This window comes from Pelophylax lessonae, assembly GCF_965119305.1.
Source record: "Pelophylax lessonae genome assembly, chromosome: 11".
NCBI lineage: Eukaryota > Metazoa > Chordata > Amphibia > Anura > Ranidae > Pelophylax > Pelophylax lessonae.
In genome coordinates this window covers 121,134,804-121,162,669 of record NC_138778.1, presented here as the reverse complement: position 1 = coordinate 121,162,669, position 27,866 = coordinate 121,134,804, and the positions used below count along the sequence as shown (strand labels likewise).

The 27,866-nt window shown below is 43.8% G+C and overlaps 1 protein-coding gene across 1 annotated transcript in view; it reads left to right on the top strand.

Annotated features, from left to right (window-relative positions):
• STAT3 (signal transducer and activator of transcription 3) overlaps positions 1 to 7,691 on the top strand; it is a 159,857-nt gene extending 152,166 nt beyond the window's left edge. The window contains exons 23-24 of the mRNA XM_082271450.1: positions 7,013 to 7,119; positions 7,399 to 7,691. Of these exons, the coding sequence (XP_082127576.1) occupies positions 7,013 to 7,119; positions 7,399 to 7,454 (163 nt within the window). The 3' untranslated portion in view covers positions 7,455 to 7,691. The remainder of the gene's footprint in view (positions 1 to 7,012; positions 7,120 to 7,398) is intronic.
• The last annotated feature ends 20,175 nt before the right edge of the window (positions 7,692 to 27,866 follow it).

Genomic DNA, 27,866 nt, shown 5'->3' with positions numbered 1-27,866 from the left:
GTATCCTGTCTGGAGTGGTGCCCACTTTGTTCCTGGTGTGGTAAGTAGCTGTCCCCCCCAGGGTCTGGGATTAAAAGTAAAATTTCAGTCTTTGCAGATGACACCAATTTTTTCAGTGGAATAACTTGCAGGATTCCAACTTTTAAGCCAAACTCAATGCACTGTTTCATTGGGCAACTATGTAGCAAATGAGGTTTAATGTTGAGAAATGTAAAATTATGCACTTGGGGCTAAGAATATGCATGCATCATATACTGGGGGGAGTAGAATTGGGGAGAATCCAAAGCAGAGAAGGGTCTGGGTGTTCTGGTAGATCATAAGTTTAATAGTGGCATGCAATGCCAAGCTGCAGTTTCCAAAGCAAGTTCTTTCTTGTATTAAAGCGGAGATCCAGCCTCAAATACCTTTTCGAACTAAAAATACCCCTATAATACTAATCCATCGCCCTTTACAGAACCGCTATTCTCATACTTACAAGGTGTACAGTATTGGATTTTTGTCAAAATCTTACTTTTAAAAACCCTGTCTAGGCACGGCCATCTTGGATGTGGGCATCTGAAGCCGCAGTGTAATCTGCTGTGTCCTTCTTCCTGATTCCAGGGAGTGTACTGGGAGTTCTTCCTGATTCCAGCCTCCTAGGAGTGATGACAAACAGCTCCCAGGATGCAATGCAAAGGCAGAAGTGATGTCGGTGGCCGTGGCCACGGGGGGGGGGGGGGGGGGTTAAGTACTATCAAAAATGCCCTGAAAATAAGGTAGGGGCCCACCTTGCCCAATTGTTGATCAGCATAGCGAGCACTCTAGGAATCACTAAAGTTGCAAAATAGGCCGGAACTCCGCTTTAAGATAGGGATGGACTCGAGAGAGATCATTTTGCCCCTGTACAAATCATTAGTAAGACATCATCTGAAATATGCAGTTCAGTTTTGGGCACCAGTTCTCAAAGGATATCGAGGAACTAGCCCCATCCGGCCATAAATTTAGACCATGGCTTTGCAGCTTACTCACTGAAAACTGTGAGGCGGCCCCTGTGAGGGTGGCTGATGCCACTGCCTCACGTTTGGGCATCCGCCTTTCCCTCCGCTGCCCCTGGGTGGTTGGCTCCACTGGGGCTGGCGGCTGGGCGCCTTAAAAAATTTAGGCCGCAGCTTACTAGGCCATGCTGTTGAGTCTCAGTGTGTGTAGCTGAAGCCCCCATTCTTCTTTTGGGCACCTGCCAGGCTGAGGATCCGTGCATTTGCAGCTAGGCCTCCACAAAAATTTAGGTTGCGTCCTGCTAGGCCATGTGGTTAGCTTGACACTTCCCTTGGAAGGGGAAGCGCAGTGGGAGGCTTAATTATTTTTTTTTTTTTAACTACAGCCACCATTATTGTGTGGGACATGCCCTGTTTTAGTGAGTGTGCCCTGCCTGCGCTTCCACGGTGGGTGGCCCCCTTTTAAGGGGGATATGTCCTCTCAGAAGGCGACCACCCGCCTTGGTTTTTTTTTCTTTTCTTCTTTTTTTTTTTTTTTTGCAGGGTCTGATAGGTGATCCATTGTGGGCCCTTGGCCGGCGTCCTCTTTGCGGGATTGCAAAGAGGTCAGCGGCCTCCCCTGATTGTTTTTCGGTGTGAGCTTAGTATATAGCAATCCTACTGGGTCTGCGTCCATGCACCCTGGGTGCTCAGATAGTGAGGATGATTCCTCTGGTCCTCTAGCCACGCTTAAATAGGTGCTGGTGGATGCATTGTTTGTCAGTGCGTGAAACTTTAAAACTGGAGGTTGCGGCTAATGTCGCATCAGAGTAAAGCTGCAAGGGTGTTCCTCTTTCCGCTTACCTTGACAACATTGTCACAAAACATTGGGGTTGTCCAAACCGCAGTAGTTGCTAAGCGTTTTTGCTTGCGGTATCCTTTTGAGAATTAACTGTTACAGGTGGACGGTTCGATCTCTAGTGGACTCACTGGTTTCCAGGTCAAATTGAGCTACCTTCATTCCAATTGAGGAGTCCCCGGCCTTTACAGGTCTAGCTAATAAGAGGGCAGAGGCTCTGGCCCGCCATATGTGGCTGTGGCTGGTTCGACGATTAGGCTGGTATTTACTATTGCCCTGGTATCGCAAACTGAGTGGGCTAAGCTTTTACGCCGGGACCTGGAGGAGAAGCTGCTCCTCCCTGCTTTGGTGGTGTTGGCGGATCAGTTGGTCCAAGGGCTAGAGTTTGTCTGTGGCACCTCTTTGGATGCTGCTCGCCTGCTTTCTAGACTGTCTGTCTCAGCTGTGGTCTTGCGGCGCACTATTTGTCTGAAATGCTGGTTCCATTCGTGGGTGATCGCCGGTTTAGAACTTCCTTGGATGACATCATCAAGGGCCTCACGGGGGGGGGTTTGGGGAGAGGAGTACTCTTCTTCCTCATGCTTCTAAGAGTAAAGAGTCCCGTCGCAGGGGGGAACCCTCCTTTTTGCCTCATAAGCAACTTTTTCATCCCTAAGGGGCATAAGACAAGGGATACAAGCCTTTTCGGGCCTCCGGGGGGTTCCAAAAAGACCTGGTCGGGCAAACCACGAGCAGGTGCTGCCAGAACTGCAGATAAAAAGCCCTCACCCATATTTGGGGCGGGGGGAATTTAGCTGCTTTCCGGATCCTTGGACCTCCCTGATCCAGGACAAGTGGGTCCACTAAGTAATTTGCTCCTGCTAAGAGATTGAGTTTTGACCATATCCTCCGGAAATGATCTTTTCTTCCCTTCCAACCTGCACTTATCCACAGATCGCTTAAAGGATCTCTATGGGGCGGTGCAAGATTTGTTACTTCAAGAGGTTATTCTTCTGGCTCCAAAGTCGGAATGTTTTCAATATTTTTACTAAAACCTGTTTACAGTTCCCAGGAGGAGGGTAAGGTGCTAAACCACATTGTGCAGGTACAGAAGTTCCGCATGGAGTCCATGCGCACGGTGGTGGCGTCCCTACATCAGGGAGATTACCTCACCTCCATGGACATCAGGGATGCCTACCTTTACATCCCAATATGTGTTGCCTATCAGCATTTCCTCCGCTTTGCCGCGGGTGAGGAGCATTATCAATTTGTGGCGTTACCCTTTTGTCTCGCTTCCGCTCCTGGTCTTTACAAAAGTGTTGGTCCCGGTTCGAGCATTACTGCGTCAGTGGGGGGTTGTGGTACTGGGTTACCTGGATGATCTGCTTTTACAAGCGTAGTCTTTGTCCACCTTGTTTGGACAACTTGGAGAGTACTCTGCAAATTCTGAGGGAGTTTGTTTGGATTCTGAATTTTCAGAAATCTGCCCTGGTTCTGTCCACAAGCCTAGTCTATCTGGGTCTGACTCTGGACTCGTCCTCAGCCACAGTGTTTCTTCCTTGGTAGAAACTTCAAACGCTGCAGGAGGCTATTCAGCTTTTTCTGACCAGCAGATGGTTGCATCTTCAGATTTGCATGCACCTGTCCAGGTTGGGAGGCCTCCTCGGCACAGATTGTGCTCAGGGGGTCTGGTCTCAGCAAGAGTACAGAATATCGATCAATGTACTGGAGCTCTGAGCGATCAGACTTTGTCTGGATCATTGGACAAGTCGTCTTCAGGGGTGTCCGGTGCGGATGTCAATCACCAAGGGGGCACAAGAAGTATCCTGGCGGTTCAGGAAGTAGCCAGCATTCTAAGGTGGGCAGAAAGATTTGTTCCAGCCCTCTGCTGTGCACATTCCAGGGGTGGAAAATTGGCAAGTGGACTATCTCAGTTGACAGGCGTTAGACCAGGGAGAAGGGTCTCTTCATCTGGAGGTGTTCCATCAGTTGTGTCTCCAGTGGGGTACTCCAGAGGTGGATCTGTTGGCCTCTCGCCCTCAACAGGAAGGTTCCGGGGTTTGTGGCACGGTCTCAGGATCATCTAGCTGTCGCTACAGACTCTTTAGTTGCTCCTTGAGTCAGTATCGTCTGATTTATGCCTTTCCTCCTCTCCAGCTTCTGCCGAGACTACTACGCAGGATCAAGGTAGAGATTCCAGTCATCCTAGTGACTCCAGACTGGCCTTGCCGGTCTTGGTACGCCAAACTGGTACGGCTGGTCACCGATGCTCCTTGGAGACTCCCTCTCAGGGAAGATCTGCTGTCCCAAGGACCAATCTTCCATCCTGCTTTACAGTCGCTGGCTTTGACGGCTTGGCTGTTGAAAGCCAGGTGCAGAAGGACAGGGTTGTCAGACTCGGTGATTCCTATGCTGTTGAAAGCTAGAAAATCTACTTCTAGGAAGATCAACCATCATACGTGGAAGACGTACTTTGGGTGGTGTGAATCCCTCCGGGTTCACCCTTGTTCCTCTTCGGTTGCTCGGATCTTGGCTTTCCTCAAATGAGGGGTTCTGCAGCGCCTGGTCTTGAGTACCATCAAGGGTCAGGTCTTGGCCTTGGTGGTTTTCTTTCAACGCCCATTGGCCACACACTCCTTGGTGCCTACTTTTCTCCAGGGCGTGAGACGCTTGGTTCCTCCAGTGCAGTCTCCATCGCCGCCGTGGGACCTCAATTTTGTGTTGTCAGTTCTCCAGAAGCCTCCCTTTGAAAATATTCAAGACATTCCCCTGCTTACGTTGTCTAAGAAGGGGCCTTTTGGGTGACCATTACTTCGGTGCGCAGGGTGTCTGAACTGGCAGCGTTGTCAAATTGTTCACCTTACCTAGTAGTTCACAGGGATAAGGTGGTTCTGCGTCCATGTCCGTCGTTCCTTCCGAAGGTCGTCTGACTTTCATCTGAATGAAGACATTGTGTTGCCCTCCCTGTGTCCCAAGCCTAAGCATCCTAATGAAGTTGCCTTGCACTCCCTGGATGTGGTTCGGGCAATAAGGGTGTATCTGGCAGCTACAGAATCTTTTGGGAAATCACTCATCATTTGTCCTCACAGATGGACCTCGCAAGGGGCTGGCTGCTTCTGCTGGGACCATTTCCAGATAAATCGCACAGACTGTTGTTCAGGCTTATTCTATTAAGGGTCAGGTTCCTCCTTTCCTTGTCAAGACGCACTCTACTCGGGCGCTTAGTGCCTCCTGGGCCTTTTCGTCGTCAGTGATGCAGGTTTGCAGGCGGCTACTTGGTCCTCTGTACCCACATTCACAAAGTTTTATAAAGTGGATGTGTTGGCATCTGCGAAAGCTTCTTTTGGCTGCAAAATTTTGCAGGCTGCTTTTTAGAGGGCTTGTCCCCTTTTGAGGGTGTTTTTTTTTTTTTTTTTTTTTTTTTTTCAGTTGAGCTCCATTTGTTAACAGTTGAGCTCCAAGTTACTTGGTTGGCTATGTTTAGCCTTGGGGAAGTTTTTTTTTTTTTCTTCTTTTTTTTGCTGTTTCCACCCCTGATATTTGACACTGCGTTGGGACATCCCTACTGTCAAGAGGATGAAGAGCTCTCTGTCAACGCACGAAAGAGAAAATGGCATTTTTGTCTTACCGTAAAATCCATTTCTCTGATGTTCATTGACGGACACAGCACCCGCCCCCCTATGGAGTTGGGTTTTTTCCTTCTGACACTGCTTGTTACAAAACTGAATACCTATAGCAGGAAGTGAGAGTATGCCCCATAGGCGTGTTCAAGCTTTTTCTCTGCCTAGTACTCCTGTAGGGGGCAGTATAACCCTAGGGTCAAGAAGATGAAGAGCTGTGTCCGTCAATGAACATCAAAGAAATGGATTTTATGGGTAATACAAAAGTCCAATTTTTTTTGCAGTTTAGATGCAGAAACCAAGTTTGTTTCTAATCCCTGCTTTTTGTTTATAAAATATGTTCATTAACTCAGGGCTCGACAAATCCTGGGCTTTTGTTAGCCCATTCACTGTTGCAGGGATGCACAATTTGTATCACCCGACTCAAGTTCCAGGCAGCATGCAGGTAGTTTTTTTTTTTCTATGTTAGCCCTGTTGCGGGCAAGCAGTAGGGCTGACTTGTCAGGTGGAAGCATTCAGGCAGCGCCGCCGTTGCCCCATTGCTTCCACACACGTGAAAAGTACCCCCACCCCTTCCTGCTATGCATCTTTGGCTCCACTTACCCATCTGCGAGCCTGGGACCGGCATAGCGGGCTCCACAGGGTGGAGGGGAGGGAGGAGAGTGGACATACGTCTGCTCTCCTCTCCATCTTGTTCCTGACCTGGAAGCGATGTTTAGAACATCCCCATTGACTGTGTCCCCAACCAGCATGGCTGGGAAAGAATGTATTGCAGTGCAATCTGCACTGCATTACATTCAGTGGAGCACAAGTAGGACATGCAGGGTCTAAAAGACCCTGCATGTCTCATTAAAAAAGTTTAAGTAAAACATTTTTATTTTTTAATTGTTAAAAATATAAGTTACACCCAAGCACATGAAATCTCCCCCAAGAATAAAAAAAACACCTTTTAAGGCCCTCCACATATATCCATGTACAAACTTAAACGCACGCAATGGGGCACCTACCCATGGAAACGTCAATTGCGATACATGTTACATATTGTCCATTGTCCATATTGTTACATAAGCATAGCTTATAGAAAATATATAGTTTGTCGCCATTTCATGGGCACAGGCAAATTTAAGGTTTGACATGTTCGATATCTATTTACTTGGTGCAACCTTATCTTTTATACATTATTCAAAAATTGGGTAATCTATTGCGTTTTTGTGCCCTAAAATTAATTTTAGTGTTTTTTTTACTGAAAGTTTACGCTTCCTAGGTTGCGATAATATTATTTGATAGCCCTTGAAATTACCTAGTGAGAAAGCTGTTTCATTCAGTAGCATTGTAACTGAATGAGCCAACTGTCTGGTTTTTAAATACGGTACATTTAAATAAAAGCCATAAATTGTTTATAATTGCCTGCCTCATGGGACCTGCAGGATAAGTAAAAGTAATGTATAGCTTTTATTTTATTATGCCATTTTATACTCTGAAAAGAAAATAAAGCTTTGCTTAAAAAAAAAAAATGGCTCTTAACTTTTTTTTAGCTGGCTCCTAGTTTTAAAGCAAATTTACCAAGCCCTCTATTAGCTTTGTCTTCTTTACTTTAATAGGACAACATGTAGCAACACCATAGACTTGCCCATGTCTCCTCGCACCTTGGATTCGTTGATGCAGTTTCCTCCAGATGGCGCTGAGGCCTGTTCTGGGAGTGCTTTTGGTGAGTCTTTTTTAATATTTTAACTAAAAGAACCTCTATAAAGTTATTTTTAAAAAGAGATGACCATATTTAATATCAAAATACAAAGCTTAGTATAGCTGGAGTAATATTTGCTGAATGAACTCTTTGCCTTCCTAAATAAAGTCCATATATATGCACCAACTTATTTTAATGTAGTTGGATAGAGACACAAGATCTGAGCAGTAATGAGCTAGTAATGACAGTAGTTAATGACTGTTGATCTGCTCTTACTATATTCATCATCCTTTTCCTCCACAGATAGTGTCACTTTTGAGATGGAACTGACTTCTGACTGCGCATCTTCCCCCATGTGATCAGGCCTTGTCTCAGTTTCCAGCAAATCAGTGTATTGCCACACATCCACCATCTTAGCTGTATCTATCTGTACTGGTCTCCTGCTGGACACATTAAAAGTGTTTTATCAGTTTGGGAGGCTGGAAGGTATTAACAAGCATCCCTAATGGGTACAAAAAATCCTTACTCAAGAACTCCTAGGTCATGTCCTAGTCACTTCATTATTCTAGTTACACTGTCTCACTTGGCCAAATTCGTTTTCTTTTCTATAGTCTCTGTAGCATTGACTGCTGCCCTGAGGCACTAAATGTTTTTTGGAGTGTGATCATAATTTTGACTCTTAAAAGGGTCTTCAGACTAATTTAAACTCAAACTACTCTTCCCAGCCTTCCTATGTACTTATTGTCCATGGAAGTTAGATCATTATTGCTTGATTCTGTCATTTTTATCAGGACCAGTCGAAGATCTTTATTCCTATGAATTACACTTTCCATCTGCTTTACCATATAAATATTGGGTTTGGGGAGAGAATCGACTAGGTTGTGTTTTACTGCCAATAGTCTATTGATCTCAAAGGTACAGAATTGAAAGCTGCATGTCTTATGGTCCTGTTACACAACTGAGAATTATTAGTCTACACTAGTTGCTAGTACTGCCCTCGGGGTGTGGTGCAGAACTTTAGTATCCTTTTTGAATACATGAGTCTTTGCCTTTTTTGCTGGAGCTGATATAAAATCTAAAGGCTATGTCAAGGTAAAAAATATTTAGTGCATCTCTGGATTACATGCACATGTCCCCCATATTTTATCTCTTGGGACTTTCTGCAAGTAAATAAAAATAACTTTTGATGTGCCAGAAGTAAAGTGTGCCCATACCTTACTTTTTAAAATCTCTCCTCATCCCTCTTCATTTCTAGAACTCCTCCTTGTGCACAGGCAGAAAGCACAGGAAGTTAACCGCTCACATGATTTCTGGCCAAATCAAACGGGTATTTTTTTGCACTTATTAAACAGATACAACAAAACACTTAGCAGACCAAACAAGAGACGTTAATTGTTAGTATATTTTAGCGACCTTCCATATGTTACATTTTTACTGCTTTTTCCAGAGTGATGTCATGTTACCATGGTCCATAAATATGCCTGGCAGCATCTTAAACTCATCCCTGCTTTTTGTTAAAAGCCAGCTTACCACTGTAGCAGCCTGCTAAGGTTGGATTTTCAGAAACTGGAAGAAAAGTAGTAAAGCTGTATATAGCACCCTAGACAGAGTCCCTTTTTCTAGGTTAAAGAGTGACTATGGGTAAGTGGTCCAGCATTGCTTTGGTTTTTGTAAATCCGCCCCAATGTGTACTTTACTCTGCTGACTTCTGAGAGGCCATTTCTGCCTGTTAGACAGAAGCCAGCAGCACAGAGAATCAAAGGGGTCCATTTGGAGTATGTCTGCTGTATATGCTATAAAGAATTTAATAAGTCGCTATGAGACGTGCAGTGGGCCTTAATGCTTCTTCAGGCAAGGGGGGAATCATTTGGTAGTTGGAACTATTGCAATCATCCAACCACCATCCACTCTGTATGAGCGCCAACAATTACTGTTTTCCTATTGAAATTATAAAAATTGCAATCAATGCTCTGGTCTGCAGCCTGTCAGGTGCCAGTTTCCAGGAGCTTTTCCTGTCTCCCAGCTACACAGCAAACAAGGAGAAGCCACACACCGATGACCTCACTCCATATATGTTTACTGGACTTGTCTGGCTAAATGATAGTCCCTACCTATGGCCACACCCCAATGAGCTTAATTAGGTGAAATTTGTTAGAGGGGTGTGTCAATAGGCAGTGGCTGTCATTTAGCCAGCTGCAATAAACACATATAGAGTAAGGTCATCAATGTGTGGCTACACCTTGCGTGCGCTTGCTGTATAAAACTGTAATTCTAGGTTTTGCCTTTAGGTGGCACTGTTGTGTATGTACATGTTTGGGCAACATGTTGAACTAGGTTTTAAAATTATACTTTAATGTGAACCCATGTTAAAACTAGAACATGCAAGCGAACATCTTTATGAGAAGAGGAGCACAAGATAGGGGTGGGATTATTTTACTCTAATCCTCAATTTCAGCCTAAGGCGTCTCTGCAATGCCATCAGCTTTCTCATAATGGAGAATAAAATACCAACATAGGAGGGTGTTACCTATTCTACAGTTCAATGCTTGGAGCCTGGGCAGCCTATTGGAAACACTGGGCATTATTACGTGGACTACTGAGATCATAAGCATTAGGAGATCCTGGGCTGTGCTGGATGTACAAATGATAAAATGACAATAGTTTATGCAGCTTAGTCCCGAATAAAGCTTTTGGTTTATAAGATTTAGACTTAAAACAGGTTCACTTTTAAAACCTTTTTTAACCTACTGTGAAATGGTGCCCATAAGCATGAGGCTATGTGTGGTCTAGGTAGATCTAGCCAAAATCTGATGTCTATGGGGACTAAGCAAACACTGCTGGCTGAAGCTAATTGAAGGAAAAGTGGGCAAGTGAGGAAACTGATTGATCACTATTGTTTCCAATAATGCCAGCAATGTGTATTTCCAGCTTCCTCCTGTTAAAACCATGAATAATCAGTTACCCAATCATTCATCCATAGAAAACTAGACATTCTGATTTTATCTGGTCAGCATAACTTTCACTGAAGAAAACTCTATGCAGTATGTTAATAGTATTCTGCCATCCTCTCCCCTATCATTATATTGCTGTGGTTCACAGTATATGGCTCAAGAAAGCATACAGGTATGCCTGAACTTCTGTTCACAATGGAACTACCATATTTCTGTTTATAGAAAAAGAGGTTTCTTTATATGTATTTCCCTGTAGACCATATTATTTGAATCCACACTATCTTCACCCAATGACTGTATATTCTTTATATTCTTTTCCAACCACAAATATTTATGTATTATTGAAGGTGCAATCTTTTTTTTTTTTTTTTTTATAATTTTAATCTTTTTAAGGTCATGTTAAACTTTGTACGCATGTCTTGGAAAATGCTTGTCAATTTTTTGAATTTTTAAAGATCTGTAAAATAAAAACTCTCTTGTTTCTGTGTCTTTATTTATTTATGTATCATGATTTATGGTATTGCAAGTTCAAGATATCAGTTATGCAGGATCTAAAACACTCAAAACCTTAGAGATATTATTGGCTTGTTCACACATGTAGTCGGGGGGGGGGGGGGGGGCTTGTAAAGCAGGTGGTTTAGCTTTGGCTTTACTGCCCACCTATATAAGGGCATGCAGCTGCTAAGGGCTGTACACATGCATTGGGCTTGATGCTCTGCTTCACAGCCTTGGCAGAAATTAAGTGTATGGAGCCACGTAGCAATGCAGTGCTTTAGGCTTTAAACAGACGTGATGAGGCTACATATCGCCACCTGTCAAACACCTTCTAAAAAGCTATCCACTTGAGTAAGGGCTCTTTCACACGGGCGCTCCGCTTGTCTGCAAATCATCCTATTTTTTTGCGGATGATTTGCGGACATAATGTAAGTCTATGGCATTGTGGATGTCAGCTGAATACCATCCGCATGGTACCATTTCTTCCTTTCAGTTCTGGTCCCTTTTTTGGAACGGAACAGAACCCTATTTTTTCTCCGTTCAAAAAACGGAAAGGAAGGAAAATCGGATGTCAGCGGTGTCATCCGCCGACATCCCCAATCCACATAGACATACATTATGTCTGCATATCATCCGCAAACGGATGGGATGATATGCGGACACACGGAGCGGATGACAGAAATGTCATCCGCTCCGTGAAAAAAAAAAAAGTCCGCAGCGGAGCTTTCACACGGAGCGGCCGTGTGAAAGAGCCCTAAGCAGGGTTCTGTCTGCATTTTGCTTGTTTTATCTGCTCTGGGAGGGTGACATTGGTAGGATGACATGGGAGGTTCTGTCTTCCTGCGCTCTGCTGGGAGGTCACTCTTTGCTTGTGGGAAGCTAGGCCTTACCTCTCCAGCATGGCTCATGTGGCTCAGAAACTTGGCAAAGCTGTGACTACTAAAACACTTGTGAGCACTGCAGCCAATTACTCAAGTCCATGACTTGCGACTCTTTGGTATTATTCTCGTGGAGAACGGACTCCAAGTCCTGCAGAGATCCTAAAATCCAAAGTTTTCATAAGGATTGGTACAGTCATTCCAGAGAGGCTGCCTGTCTGAGCTTACTGTCAGGTACGCTGTCAGAAAGGTCTGGTTGCAACTGAGGTTCTATTTTATTCTTTATTCTATTTTGTTCTTCATCTGAGAGTGCATTGGAAAAGGAGGCCTTATTGGATACGATGTCTGAGGCTTTCTTTCATTGTACAGTTTTAAATTCTTTCATTCTATTTGTGAAATCATAGACTCAGTAAATTAAATTGAAGAAAAAAAATAAAATAAAAATCTATCCACCTTTTGCTTTCTTGATTTTCAGAGGGGGCAGCAAGGGCTGCCACCTGTGAGAATGGGTCCTTGTTGTCTGCATGATGTCAATATTCCAGGAAGCTATGAGTGTCAATTGGAAAAAGTCAATAAAATAGTAAAGATTTTGTTCATAACCTTTGGGTATGGTGCTACCTTAATCCCAGAATAGTTTTGGAAAAACAAAATACCCTCTAATAGGTCGGACTTTACTGGTAACTGGTTAATTGGGATTCAAAAAATACTGATGTCAACAAAGATAGATTTAAGTAGAATAAAATGCTTATTTTATTGAATGAGAGCTATCATATGTGAAATTGTATAGGTCCACATGGTGTGCAGTTCAAACAGCATAAATGTAGAACGTACTGGTTTACAAACAATTATGCAAAAAAATAAAATATATAAAAGACTGATTGGAGTGGTGTATACTTCCAACGTGTTTCGATAGACAGTTAATTATATTGATATTCTTCTTCAGGGATTGCATACTCCACTCCTGCAAAGCATAACCATAATCAATGCACACATTCAAATTATATATTGTGTTCATAAGCAAAAAATGACATGTTTCAAAATAAAGGATTCTCTCCAAACTCCTTCCCAAATCTGATGCATACCCAGCATGTATATCTCTCCAGGTTTTCACTGTGTGTGAACCGCTTCCCTTCACCAGACACATGCAAAAGTCATAAGACTTTTCTCAAAAATCCATTCTATGGCCAACCTGCAATTTATGACCCCCTTGAAATATCTGGTTTTGAAACTTAAATCCACCTGTAATAACATTCAGTCTTTTTACTCACCCACCAAAAAAGTCGATGGAGGCTTATTAATATTCCATATATATACAGTGGGTACGGAAAGTATTCAGACCCCCTTAAATTTTTCACTCTTTGTTATATTGCAGCCATTTGCTAAAATCATTTAAGTTCATTCTTCTTCCTCATGAATGTACACACAGCTCCCCATACTGACAGAAAAACACAGAATTGTTGACATTGTTGCAGATTTATTAAAAAAGAAAAACTGAAATATCACATGGTCCTAAGTATTCAGACCCTTTGCTCAGTATTTAGTAGAAGCCCCCTTTTGATCTAATACAGCCAGGAGTCTTTTTGGGAAAGATGCAACAAGTCTTTCACACCTGGATTTGGGGATCCTCTGCCATTCCTCCTTGCAGATCCTCTCCGGTTCTGTCAGGTTGGATGGTAAACGTTGGTGGACAGCCATTTTTAGGTCTCTCCAGAGATTATCAATTGGGTTTAAGTCAGGGCTCTGGCTGGGCCATTCAAGAACAGTCACGGAGTTGTTGTGAAGCCACTCCTTCGTTATTTTAGCTGTGTGCTTAGGGTCATTGTCTTGTTGGAAGGTAAACCTTCGGCCCAGTCTGAGGTCCAGAGCACTCTGGAGAAGGTTTTTGTCCAGGATATCCCTGTACTTGGCAGCATTCATCTTTCAATCGATTGCAACCAGTTGTCCTGTCCCTGCAGCTGAAAAACACCCACACAGCATGATGCTGCCACCACCATGCTTCACTGTTGGGACTGTATTGGACAGGTGATGAGCAGTGCCTGGTTTTCTCCACACATACCGCTTAGAATGAAGGCCAAAAAGTTCTATTTTGGTCTCATCAGACCAGAGAATCTTATTTCTCACCATCTTGGAGTCCTTCAGGTGTTTTTTTTAGCAAACTCCATGCGGCTTTCATGTGTCTTACACTGAGGAGAGGCTTCCGTCAGGCCACTCTGCCATAAAGCCCCGACTGGTGGAGGGCTGCAGTGATGGTTGACTTTCTACAACTTTCTCCCATCTCCTGACTGCATCTCTGGAGCTCAGCCACAGTGATCTTTGGGTTCTTCTTTACCTCTCTCACCAAGGCTCTTCTCCCCCGATAGAGCTGGCCGTCCGGCCAAACTGAGCTAGGAAGGGTTCTGGTCGTCCCAAACATCTTCCATTTGAGGATTATGGAGGCCACTGTGCTCTTAGCAACCTTAAGTGCAGCAGAAATCTTTTTGTAACCTTGGCCAGATCTGTGCCTTGCCACAATTCTGTCTCTGAGCTCTTCAGGCAGTTCCTTTGACCTCATGATTCTCATTTGCTCTGACATGCATTGTGATCTGGAAGGTCTTATATAGACAGGTGTGTGGCTTTCCTAATCAAGTCCAATCAGTATAATCAAACACAGCTGGACTCAAATGAAGGTGTAGAACCATCTCAAGGATGATCAGAAGAAATGGAAAGCACCTGAGTTAAATAGGAGTGTCACAGCAAAGGGTCTGAATACTTAGGACCATGTGATATTTCAGTTTTTCTTTTTTAATAAATCTGCAACAATGTCAACAATTCTGTGTTTTTCTGTCAGTATGGGGTGCTATGTGTACATTCATGAGGAAGAAGAATGAACTTAAATGATTTTAGCAAATGGCTGCAATATAACAAAGAGTGAAAAATTTAAGGGGGTCTGAATACTTTCCGTACCCACTGTGTGTGTGTGTGTGTATATATATATATATATATATATAGCCACACTCGTAATCTGAGTTAAAGAAGAGCCCCCACTTCTGGTGAGGAGGAAAGTTTTTTTCCCCCTCAATTGATCCCAGTAGAGTTGACTATATGCTTCTTACACTTCTGTTAATAAAGAGAAAATTTTATATTGCGGTTCCAATACAAAAACCCGATGTTGTTGTTCTGTCATTATATAAGGTCTTACCTTTAAAGAAAGTCAGACTCTAGAAAAATGACCCGCAATCCATATAACTCCAGTAAGTGGGAAGAAAACTCTGATCGTTCCTCGCCTGCCTTATTAGTAATTGACCTAAATAAAATAGTAACCGCTCTGATTTAGGCGCTACAGTTCTATATATATCTCTGTGCTGCAACTTTGTCAGAGCCACCATCAAAATCTGGCCTAAAGTTTGGACTTGAAGGATCTTGATAAAGTTGCCTAAACCTTTTGCTAATTGTAAAAAAGAAAGAAATGTATGCATGCAATTGTGCAAATTCAATTTTAGCAATGGAGGGAAAACCAACTGCATTTTAATTGCAGTTTAATAAAACTAGCCAACTTGGATGCCTTTAATGAAGAATAGGAAACAAAGATATGCTAAAAAGTCTGTGGCAGGAAAATAGACTGTGTATTTCTACATTTGCAGTCAAATTTGTTTGTCACTTTTATTGAGGTTAGAGACAGGAATATGCATAGAGGGGCATTAGGACCAACCAATAAATGAAAGCTATCCAACACAATAAGGCAATGTATTACATCTATTAAGTTGTCAGCATTAGTGAATAATGAACAGAAATCCACAAAATTAAAGCCGAGTTACACCCAAATATAGTGAGGAGGGGGGGGGGGGGAGCGGATACCTGTCAAACAGGTACCCGCTCCCACTTCTGTCTAAGGACGCCGCAGCAACCAATGTAATTTGTGGCCCGCTCCTCCTTTCCCCAGCTGCCTTTTGGGAGACAGCGGGGCCATTCAGAAAGCACAGTGCGACTCACCCATTCACAGTAGGAAACAGGCTGTGAAGCCCTAAGGTGTCACTTCCTTTTTTTTCCCCCTTAGTATGGATGCCTGCACCTGGAGCCGATGGATGGGTCGGCTTCGGGTGCCCGCATCGCGGGCTCCCTGGACAGGCAAGTGTCCTTATATTAAAAGTCAGCAGCTACTAGTATTTGCAGCTGCTGACTTTTTTATTTTTTCCCCCCCAGGCTGGAACTCCGCTTTAAACATCGATCCTGAGACAATGGAGATCAACATTCCTTATATATTCAACCATGAAACCGAACCAGATAAGGGAGATGAAAAAGGAGAAGAGAAGAAATCGGAGAACATGAGCAAGGTAAAGGAGACAAAAGCCTCATACACACGATCAGATTATTGGACGATCTTTCGTCCGTTTTTTGTTGCATGCTGGTCTCCTATGGAAAGTGAAGAGGTTACTTTTATACGAAAATTCCCCTACGACAGAATTCAACTTCAGAAGTGATGTCATGTGTTGAATTATTTGCATGTGTTCTTTCCTTTCTGAGCATGCCTTGCTCTTATGATTTTTTTCGGACAAAAACTGTTCTAATTAAATGAAAATCGGATGTTGTGTTGACGTACGATAAAGAATTTATAGCCTGCACATCCAGTTTTTATCTGAAAATTCATAATCGGCTGTCGAAAGCACTATACTAACCAGTGTTAATTTCGTCGACTAAAACGTTTTCGTCGAATAAATTAACACCATTTTAGTCGACTAAAATATGACTAAAACTAAAACAATTCAGATGACTAAAATACGACTAAAACTAAAATGGCATTTTAGTCAAGACAATAACTAAATCAAAATTTGCTGCCAAAATTAACACTGGTGCATGCTCAAAGCTTAATACCATAAATAATAACATATTAGATTTTTCACTCCAGGACCAGCAGTAGTATATAATGAGTTTGGAAATTGTAGAGAAATGCTTAAATAATGCATTAAAAATTACAATTGAACTACACCCATTCAATTATAGATGACTAAAATGAGTTTTAGTCGACTAAAATGTAAGACATTTTAGTTGACTAAAATGTACTGGAGTTTTAGTCGACTAAATACGACTAAAACACTTGCAGAAGACTAAAATGGGACTAAAACTAAAATGCCATTTTAGTCCTAAGACGAAGACTAAAACTGAATTGAAATTTGCTGCCAAAATTAACACTGATACTAACCATCAGAAAATCGTCAGATTGTATGTCGGACGAAATTTTACTTTCGATTTTTGTATCGTGTGTACGGAGGGGCCTTTAGAAAGTAGTCAGAGCTGTAGTTGCTCCGTTAAGCATGGCATTCAATTCCCTACTTTGGCCCCTCGGATAAAATAGGTGATTGTTAGTATCTAATCTAGATTCCAGATTTTCTCAGATTTGGTGTGTTTATCACATAGAATGCTTGCCAAATTTTCATGAAGCATTATCCAAGAAAGCTTGTTTAGTTAAGGCAAAATTCACTACCACCATTTTCCAAGATTTCGCAATAAACCTCTTCACAGCCAATAACATGTCAAATGTGAGAGATTGAGTGTATCTGGGGATGTCATCTGCCAAATCGTTAAAAGCGCTACTTTTGCAGTTAAATTTAAGAAAACCCCAATGTTTGCATTTTTTAAACTTTTTTTTTTTTTTTTTTAATCTTTCCTACTTTTTAGATGTTTCTCAGGAGAAGGTGTCATGGTTGACTAAAAGGTTTTTAAAAAAAAAAATGCCAGAGTGAGTCCTTAAGGCTCGTACACACTTGACGAAAATTGGAGGAAATATTCTCCGATTTTTTCATGCTCAGCGGTCATAACCGTTTTTACTTGACAGTGCATAATGTTCACGAAATTTTTCGTCCGATTTTTATTTTTTGGGGACATTTGTTCCTAGACTTGCGGGTCATCAGCAACTTCAGATCATGCACTGTCTTTCGTATCTCTGATTTTTTGCGGACGAACTGCATACACATTAACTGAAAATTGGTCGTCTGGGGACGGACGATAAAAATTTTGGTGTTTGTCCCTCCGTACTTTTTCGTTGAAAATGTCGGCATCGGCTGCTGAAAAGTTGTATACACACTAGCCGAAAATCGTACGATTTTACCTCGGATGGGAATTTTCGGCAGATTTTCTACTAGTGTGTACCCCACTTTAGTCTGTCCTCATTAACCTATTCACGCCGACCACCTCCCAGCCCTTTTAGCAGTTCTAAAAGTCAGAAGGCAGGCATTTGGGTCATATGACCGCTGTGAATGGCTGCAGTCACATGATTGGAAAGCTCTGATTTGCAAGTATGCATCGGGAGCTTTCCTGTACTGTGCATCTACAGCTTTTTTTTTTTTTTTTTTTAAACGTATGAAGCTGGCCAAAACAAGTTCTTGAGGGAATTGATTCCACAATTTCACAGTTCTTCCTGTGAAGTCTTTCCATATTTGAAGATTAAAGCTCTTTTATATAATTGTACAGTAATAGGGCACAGGCAACTTATAAATGCACCATGGTATACTGGCGAATACCTTGCGCTGATTGGACATGCTCCCCTGTGGCCTCTCCCCAATAATTCTACACTAGCCCACTCTGTGAGTACTCAGATTTTGCTAGTGTATGTAGGTGTTGGACCACACAGAAAGCAGTGCATCAAGGAAGGCCCAACCTCGTGAAAACCTTGGGTGCCATACTGGACCCCATGCCATGAGAACAGCCTGTTGTGTTGCTTCGGGCACTGGATCCTGCATGGTGCAGTCACCTTGGCACTTAGTGGAATGTGTTAGCTGCAGGGTGTTATACAGGTCCATGGCTTTGGAACCAAGTCCCTGAGGACCCCTTCGGGGGGTATGCCTGCCATGTCTGGACTTTATATACAATCCAGCATCATGGACAGGTAAGACATGGTCATACTACGTTTCTGATTAAAATTGGGCTATGTTTTGGTTTTTTTTTTACTTGAAAGTTCAAACTTGGCAGTAAAATTCAATCACTCAGAGCTCAATCTCATGAAATCTGATTATTGAAACATTTGCCAAATGGACAATAAGCAAATCACAAAGGTGGGGATTCAAGAATTATAGCAAATTACAATTGTGTAGAACAAGCAAGGTGTGGCTTGCAACAATATATACATACTACATAATGAAAGCATAAAATGCATGACAGAGTGAGTTAGAAAGATGTCCCCATGATGGGAAAAACCTGTATATGCAACCACTCCATGACTGTAAACCTTAAATTGCAAACATTACAGAAGCTGTCGTAGCCTTGGCTAACCAGCTGGACTACACCTTGTTATATTCTTTGGAGCAACCCCTATTAAAGTAGGTTTCCTTATACAGTGGCAAGCTGTTATTCACCACTTGTTTCTAAAAGTCAAGGGGCAGGGGCAGACTTTTTTCCATTGCATCATAATGGCCTTCTTAGCGTAGAAAAGTAGGCCAACCAGGGTTCTCTTAGCTACCGTGGGATTGTGTTTTCCACCAGTCCTAATAGGAAGTTTGCCATAGTAGGTCTCAATGAGATCGATGTGACACCATCAATCACATCTATTACCTTTCTCTAGGACTCATGATGGTGGGACAAGTCCAGAAGATATAGGGAAATTCTCCAGGGGAGCTACCACACCTCCAACATTCCTACAAATACGATGAACTCATCGTATGAAGCCTATAAGGAATGAAGTAGCTCTGTGAACTAATTTAAATTGTATAAGCTATTCCTGCGAATAGACCAAGGTACGGAAAGGAAGATCCCAGACATCCTCCCAATTGTTATCTTGCTCTGAGATATCCTGCAGCCATCAGGTCCAGAGTCCCTTCATAGCAGGCAAGGACACAGGGAGAAGTTGGTCCTATAAATGTGAGGCTGGGTTCTCAGCACAATCCCTTTTGAAAAAGCTGCTCCAGAGCGGACCACAACCATAGGAGGAGCCTGAAAAAACTGACTAGGGAAAGCATGGAAGAGATGCATGTAGCAGAAAGAGGGAAGGGACAAGGGCATTATAACCCAAAGAGAACTGTAGTAGGGAGATCAGGGAGCCACGCTGCACAAACTGAGACTATCTTAATTTTGTAGTTAGCCCAAGCTCCCAGATCGGGGATCATATTGAAGTGGAGTAAAGAAGGGTTAAGCCATAAGGGGCCCATTTTTTTTGTATATTGTGAAAGATGTCATGCAGAGTAAATAGATACCCAACATGTTAAGGTTTAAAATTGTGCACACCCGCGGAATGGCAACAAACTACGGTCATTAAAAATCTCCATAGGTGACTCTTTAAAAAATGTTAACGGTTACCAGTTTAGAGTTAGAGTAGCTTTTTTTTCTATTATTGCTTTCGCTCTGGCGATCGAAGTGATACCTCACGTGTGGTTTGAACAGCGATTTCATTTACGGGCACGACTTCTGTATATGTTTTCTTTAGTACGTGAGCTCATGGCGACAGAAGTGCTTTAAAAAAAACATTTTTCCTATTTATTTTATTTAATATTTAAATTTTAGCACAGGTTTTAAAAAAAAAAAAAATCTGATCACTTTTAGCAATGTAAACATCCCACGTGACAGCAATAGGCAGTGACAGGTACTCTTTATGGAGGGATCGGGGATCTAAAAGACCCTACACCCCTCCACTGTACTTCAATGTATTCAAAATGCCGAAAACTGCATTTCTGAATACTGTCCCTTTTTTAAATTCAGTGCCTTTAGCCGCTGAGTAACCTGGACGTGATGTTATGAACGCCGCTTCTGGGTTACATCATCAGAGACCCAATTGAAGCCGAATCCGGCTTCGTTCTGGACTCAACTAGCCTGCGGAGGTGCCGGCTGGTTGCTCGGGTCTCTCGGTGGGACGGGAGACCTGGGCAGAGCCATTGGGGGGGGGGTGTACCTCCCGCTTGCTGGGTAACGACTGAGTGGCGCCCCAGCCGCATCGGCCATTACCACCTGAAAGCCGACTGCCGGCTCTAGAAAATAGTACTGGGATGATGCCTCTAGCTGCAGGCATCACCCCGGTACAACCACTTATTGCAACCGACGTTGATTTACGTGAGTTTGCAGGAAGTGGTTAATGGACATCTGTGCATGAAGCCGCAGAGATGTATTTAAAGTCGCACCCAAAGTCACTTTGGCATGCAGCTTTGAAATCGTACGATTTCAGATGAAGTCGCACGATTTCAAAGCCGCATTAATGTGAACGGGGGCTAAAACCTGGAAGCTGTTTTTTTTGGAGAGCTGCACCAGATTTTGCACTCTTCAGTTTTAGTAAAGCAACCCTACAGGGTCAGGAGGGGGGAGATTTGCTAACACTGGTGCAGCTGTGCATAGACACCAATCAACTTTGAGGTTTTATTGGCAAAGCTTAACTGAACAAGCTGAAGTTGGAAAGCTGATTACTATTACTGTTAGAACAAACAGCAGTGCTTGTACGGAAAGGTTAGAACCAGGAAGTAGGCTCGGTATATTTGTTTGACAGCGAGGCTTGGTGGATAGTCGAACCTGGATGATGTCATCCAAAAACAGATGAAAAATTACCGTTTTTTGCGTTTACATAAATTTTTCGTCCGATCCCTTTTTTTAACGGAAGAAGAAAAAGGCTTTCATCCGTTCAAAAAAACAGATATTGACAGAAGCGGATGAAAACTGATCCGTTGTCATCCGTTTTTTTTATAGGAATGCATTGATGTCAGTTTTTCATCCGTCAACAGATGGATGAAAAACGGACAAACGGTTCGTATGTGTGAAAGGGACCTTAGTGTCAGAGAGTTTAGGACACTGAAAGCTGTCTTAGAGCTGTTGGTGACTCATAAGCAGCAACAGAATACCAGGCTGCTTCACTTGCACTTATACTACACCATACTATCGGCATAAGAAGTGGAGAAAAATCCCATAGGGTACTCAAAAACCAAATGCTGGATCAGGAGGGATTAAATGGCTGTCTGTGACCAGTTCACTGTATGCAGCAGCAAGGAGGACAGGGAAAGAGCCTTAAGAGAAGCCTGGGGGGGTTGACCTTACAAGTGGAAGGAGAAGGAGGATACAGTATCTCACAAAAGTGAGTACACTCCTCACATTTTTGTAAATATTTTGATATTTTTTCGTGTGGCAACACTGAAGAAATTACACTTTGCTACAATGTAAAGTAGTGAGTGTATAGCTTGTATAACAGTGTAAATCTTCTGTCCCTTCAAAATAACTCAAACACAGCCCTTAACCACTTTACGACCGCTCACATTGACACTACTGCGGCAATGTGGCACGATCCCATCCAGCGACCTAGACCTACGTCGGGCGCCATCACGGCTCCCAGAGCGCGCTCCCACGCGCCGCAGGAGCTGATTCTGGTCGGATTTGGTAGGGAACCGATCAGTCACCAGATACTGACCAATGATTTTTGGTCTGTATCTGGCGATCGGTTCCAGCTAGGGCTGAACGATAGTCGATGTGATATCGACTATCGTGCTGTGGGCGTGGACAATTGTCACATCGCCGAAGATAACGATGGAAGGCATAGGCATTAGGCAGGGAGAAGTCGGGATGACTCAGTCTTTGTAGCAGAACAGAGCCAACATCCGTCCCACACGTTCAGTCTGCCTGCCAGCAGCTAGCCTAGTTCTCCAGCTGATGGTAATATGATCCTAGAGTGAGGAGCTCAGCTCCTCCCTGTAACCAATCAGCGACTCCCCCCCAGCACACTGACACTGAAGAACTGGAAACAAGCTTGTATTGTAACAGTTCAGAGTGAAGAGTCAAGTCAGTACGTGTGGGACTGGACAGATGTCATGTCAAGCTGTGTTCTTCTACCTCCTGCCACCACTGAGTCCCGACTGTGCCTAATCCACACTGAGTGTCACTGTCAATCCCTACAATAACATTAACCCTGGCCTGCCCTGGCTGTATGGTGCAATCTGCAATTACAATCAGAAGAAGGCTGCCCTGCGGAAATACTTCCATGAATTCCTCTCAATATCGCAATATATATCGTTGTAAAAAAAATATTGCAATGTGCTTTTTTTCCAATATCGTGCAGCCCTAGTTCCAGCCAATGGTAATCCATTACTAGTATAGTGTTTGAAAAGATCAATATCTGATCTGATCAGAACTATACTAGCGTCCCCATAATTTAGTGTTCCCAAAACGCAGTGTTTGCACAATCCGCACTGATTCCTGCTAGCACCTGCGTTTAGCCCCCCTGACCAGCCCACCTTACCCAGGCAAGTGTAGTAATCAATAGATTACTGACACTTCCAAAAAACACAAATCACACAAAACCGCTGCGTTAGCAGAGTCAGGCCTGATCTCTGCTAGCACTAGCAGTTTTTTTTTTTTTTAGTAGCGACCAAATAGTCCTCGACAACCAGGTGCTTTTATTACCTAGTACTCACACTACTGTACCAGTAAATTTAGGTACTAAAATGACCAAACGTTGGTACAGTGGTGAAGAGGTCTACAGTATACTGGCCGTGTCAGATGGGAGCGATGGGGAAGCCTCACTGGCAGAATTAGGGTCAGTATACGAACCAGATGACAGAAGCGGCTCCCTGACAGATAGCTCTGGCGACAGAGGGGTCCCTGCTAAGGTCAGGCGTACCGACCCCATTCTGGAGTTGCTGAGTTGCAAGAACCGGGAGTTTCTCGTATGCAGTAGAGTGCCAGTACTAGTGCCACTCACACTTCTCGTGATCTGGCAAGCACGAGTGGCCTAGTACACCCTGGACCTACAACCAGCACTGCAGTATCACCTGGTGATGTGGCGAGTCCCCTAAGTGCAGTTGAAGCTGGTGCGGTGGCTAGCACGAGTAGTGGCCCGCAGCCACCGCGTATTCGAAGACAGGCCCGTAGAGCCCATAGTGCCCTCCCTGATGCGCTGGCATCTCCTAATTGGCAGCCCACAGATTCCACAGCGCCAGTACTTCCCCCATTCACTGCCCAACCCGGAATCCAAGTGGAAACAGCTGGTTTTAATCCCATTAACTTTTTTGAGCTGTTTTTCGCTGAAGATATTTTTGGATCTATTGTGGACCAATCAAATTTATACGCTCAACAATTCATCGCTGCCAACCCAAATTCACCCCTTGCCAGACCATTCGCCTGGAATCCTATTACGATTCCTGAGTTTAAAACCTTTCTGGGCCTTTCCTTCAACACGGGCATTACAAAAAAGAATGAATTGCGGTTAGATTGGTCCACTGACCCAATTCATCAAATGCACGTGTTCTCTGCTGCTATGTCCAGGGCTCGATACGAACAAATATTTCGGTTCATGCATTTCAGCGACAATGAACTCTGTCGTCCTCGGGGAGACCCTGAATATGATCGGCTCCACAAAATTCGGCCCCTCGTAGACCACTTCAATCAGCGGTTCGCAGCCTTGTTTACCCCCGAACAAGATGTCTGCGTTGACGAGTCCCTGATTAAGTTTACTGGCCGCCTTGCTATCAAACAGTACCTCCCCAGCAAGCGTGCCAGATACGGGGTCAAGTTGTATAAACTGTGTGACCAGACTTGTATAAAGTACTCTAAATTTCTACTTGAGTAAAAGTACAAGTCCTCGATCAAAAAGTGACTTGAGTAGAAGTGGAAGTGCTCGCAGAAAAAGTTACTTAAGTAGAAGTACTAAAGTATTCAACATTTTTTTTTACTTAAGTATTGCAAGTAGTTTTTTCAAAAAATTTGCTACTTAAGTACTAAAAGTAAAAAGTACAAGTAGTTTTGAAAAAAAATTTCTACTCAAGTACTGAAAGTAAAAGTACAAGTACTGTGTTATGTAGTTATTAAAGAAAGAAGTCAAAAGTGTGAACATCATATTGTTTTTTATTATTTCAAATGATTTATTCAAATGATTAACCTGTGTTTGTTAGTAGTTTCTTGATGCACTTTAAGCGCTGTAGCACCATTTGTTTGTTTCATATTTTCTTTTTATTGGAAATATTTGGTATAGCAGCTTTTATTATACACAGCCTTTATTTTCGTATGCGCTGATATACAAATGACATTATACACATTTTTTTGAGCTTTATGCAACCTGCCATCTACTGTTCTGGCAGTGGTAATTTTTTTAAAAGTAACTAGTAACTATGCAGCACAAAAAAAAAATATCGGAGTAGAAGTATCGAAAAAATGTAGTGAAGTAAAAGTAGAAGTAGGAGAAAAAAATTCTACTCTAGGAAAGTACAGATACCGCATTTCAGTACTTAAGTACAGTACTTAAGTAGTTCTACTTCGTTACTATACATCTCTGTGTGTGACATTGCCACAGGTTATACAGTTAATTTCTGTGTCTACGAGGGAAAAGATAGCACTGTGGAGCCCCCCGACTGCCCAGGCTACATAGGGCGCAGCGGCAAGATAGTTTGGGACTTGGTGTCACCCTTATTCGGAAAGGGGTACCACTTGTACGTGGACAATTTCTATTCAAGCGTGCCACTTTTTAGACACCTCTTTCAATTGCAAATTGGCGCTTGTGGCACTGTGCGATCTAATCGCCGGGGCTTCCCCCAACGGCTAGTAAATGCCCCACTGAGCTCGGGGGGAAAGAGCCTGCTTGAGGTGCGAGGAACTGCTTGCAGTGAAGTGGAGGGACAAACGGAACGTTTTTGTTCTGTCCTCCATGCACCCAGACACGGCAGTCGAAATTACTACGGTCACCGGTGTTGTTGAGAAGCCACTCTGTGTCCATGACTATAACCGTAAAATGGGAGGGGTGGACTTCAACAAGCAGATGATGGGACCGTACTTAATTGCCCGTAAGGCCAGACGCTGGTACAAAAAAGTGTCTGTATACCTATTTCAGTTGGCTATTTACAACGCTTTTGTCTTATACAAAGCGTCTGCCGGAACATTATCCTTTCAATTCCAAGAAGAGATAATCAGAGCCCTTCTGTATCCAGCTGGTGCTCCTGCCCCAATTCCCCAACCAGATGCAGTGAGCCGGCTGCATGAGAGGCATTTTCCGGAATTCCTCCCGAGTACCCCTACCCAACGATACCCCCAAAAAAGATGCCGTGTCTGCAGCAAGCGCGGATTTAGGCGTGACACCCGGAATTATTGTCTCGACTGTCCTGACCGACCTGGTCTTTGCCACGCTGACTGTTTCCGTCGCTACCACACACTAGTGGATTATTAGCGTAGGGTACAGCACGGCACAGTTTAGGGCACATTTACACAGGGTCTCAAAAGATGTTCAATGGCTATTGTCATTTTGAGAGACCCTAACCTGGAACCTGGAACTCGACGTTTGAAGAAAAAAAAATACATAAAAAAGCCAAAAATAGTTGTCGTCTCAGTCATTTTTTATGTTCTTCTACACTTTCTACTGTATTTTTACTGTACTTTGTTTTTCATTCTTTTGTGACCTGTTTCTCTTGCAGGTACTTGTCGGCTGCCACATTGATTTTATATATTCTGACACAAACCGCGTTTGCGCTCAGCATATATGGATACCTTTGCTGACAGCAGCTGTGGTGATTTTCTGATTTCAGCACTGCAGGTAAAATCCTATTTTGGTATACGTGGAATAGTGTCGTGTATACCCATCATTAAATTAAGTGGGTGGATGTTTGGGCGGTTAATGGTGGGTAATACTACGCATTATTCCTGTGCTGATTTCTGATAGGATCTCTTTTTTTTTTTCGTTCAGCCCACAGGCTGCATGAAAAAAAAAAAAAAAAACCTACACTATATGCCAAACAAGGACCAGCAATGTACTGGTACGTTGTTGGACTTTGTGGTTATACCAGGATGATGCCTGCAGATTTAGGCATCATCTTGGTATGTTTTTTTACAGCCAGCGGTCGGCTTACATGTAAAAGCAATCCTAGCGGATAATTGGCCGCTAGACTGCTTTTCTCTGTCGCTCATTGACAGACGCAGTCCTCTTGATTAATATCAAATCGGGTTATACTGCCCTCTACAGGAGTAGGACACCAGGCAGAAGGAAAACGTTCTGGCCACACCTTAGGGGCAGTCCCAGAGGGTATATCCTCTCTCCCTGCTACAGGATGTCAGTTTTTTTCTGTCTAGTTAGGAGTAAGGACTTAAGTTCCTTGCTGGGTTCTTTGGTCCTGGCAAGATTTTTTTTTTTAGAAAATTTTTTTTAAGGCAGCTTTTTTTCTCCAGTTGTTCCTGTGAGATCTTCAAGCAAGTATGCTGAAACTGGGCAACGGGCTGGATGTTGAGATCCAGTGGTCACCCCAGTCAGCCTACGAGCGCGTGCAGGCCCTAGCTCCGCTCTGGGTTGGCCGCGACATAGTCCCACTGGACGGGGACTGACCCTGCGAGTTAAACGTCTCGCCTGGACGCCGATGACCAGTTGGAAACAGAGTCACGGCATCCGTATTGGTCAACAGCCCCCCCACCTCGTGGAGAGGGGTTCTGTCAGGAGTTGGCGCCCGCCTGTTCCGGTATGGTGAGTAAAATGTTCCCCCTGTCGGGTTTGTGGGTGGACGCGGGCCCCTCCCTGGGATGACCGGACCTTTATGATCCTGGATCCCCCCTCTATCCTATAACAGGTGTCACAGATCCCCCTTTTTGAGGGTGACTGAGTGAATAGGAACCAGAAGGCTTGGTTTGGGAGCTGACAATCGGAAGTCACTGTATGAGGGGCACTGTAAGGGACCATGACTGAAGTCAGTGGCTGGCATTACTGTTAGAATGGCCATGTAAGAGGGTGATAGCATCTTACCTGATACATAAGGTGCAATACAGGCCGATGCCTGTGCCTGGACTACCGCCATCCGCAGGCCGCCATCCTCCCACAGGCCGTACACCTCCCGCAGGCCGCACGGGCCGATGACTACCTTCCACAGGCCGCTGCTATCTTTCCACAGGCCGCCGCCATTTTCCCGCAGGTCGCGCGGGGCCACCATCTTGGCGTAGCCTCGTGTCTCCAGCATGGGGGCGGCCATTTTGGAGATGACCAAACACCTCGATGAGTAGTATGGGAGGCGCCGGAAGGCGTGTAAAGGGGCGGAGCCACCTCCTTTACCCGGGAAAACGAGCCAAAGACTTCCTGTCTGTAACAGACAGTGCTGGGAACAGGTTGATAGAAACTTCTGTGCATCAGGTGGTGAGCCTTGGGGTCTCTCTCTCTCTCTGTGGGGTCCAAGCAGGTAACACTGAGGGGCGCTGTTGCGCTGGGGGACTACAAGAAAAAAAAAAAAAATTTTTTTTCCTTGCAATTATTTTTTTGTTTGCTGGCAAGTGTCTTGAATAATCATGGACCCTGCCACACATGTATCCCCACCTGATCCCCTCGAGGTGGCCGCAGGACCCTCCAGTGCCCCACTTGTGATTGATGCATTATCAGCAGTTTTGGAGTCTTTGGTATCCCGGGTGGAGGTGGCCTGTCAGGGACGGAGGTCAAGGAAGCGACCCCCGCCTACCCCTATTTCATCTGACACTTCAGATACGGATTCTGAACTGGTCACTGCAGCTGCAGGTCCCTCTTCTGGGGCTGCTGTCTCAGGTAATGTCTCCTCAGACAGTG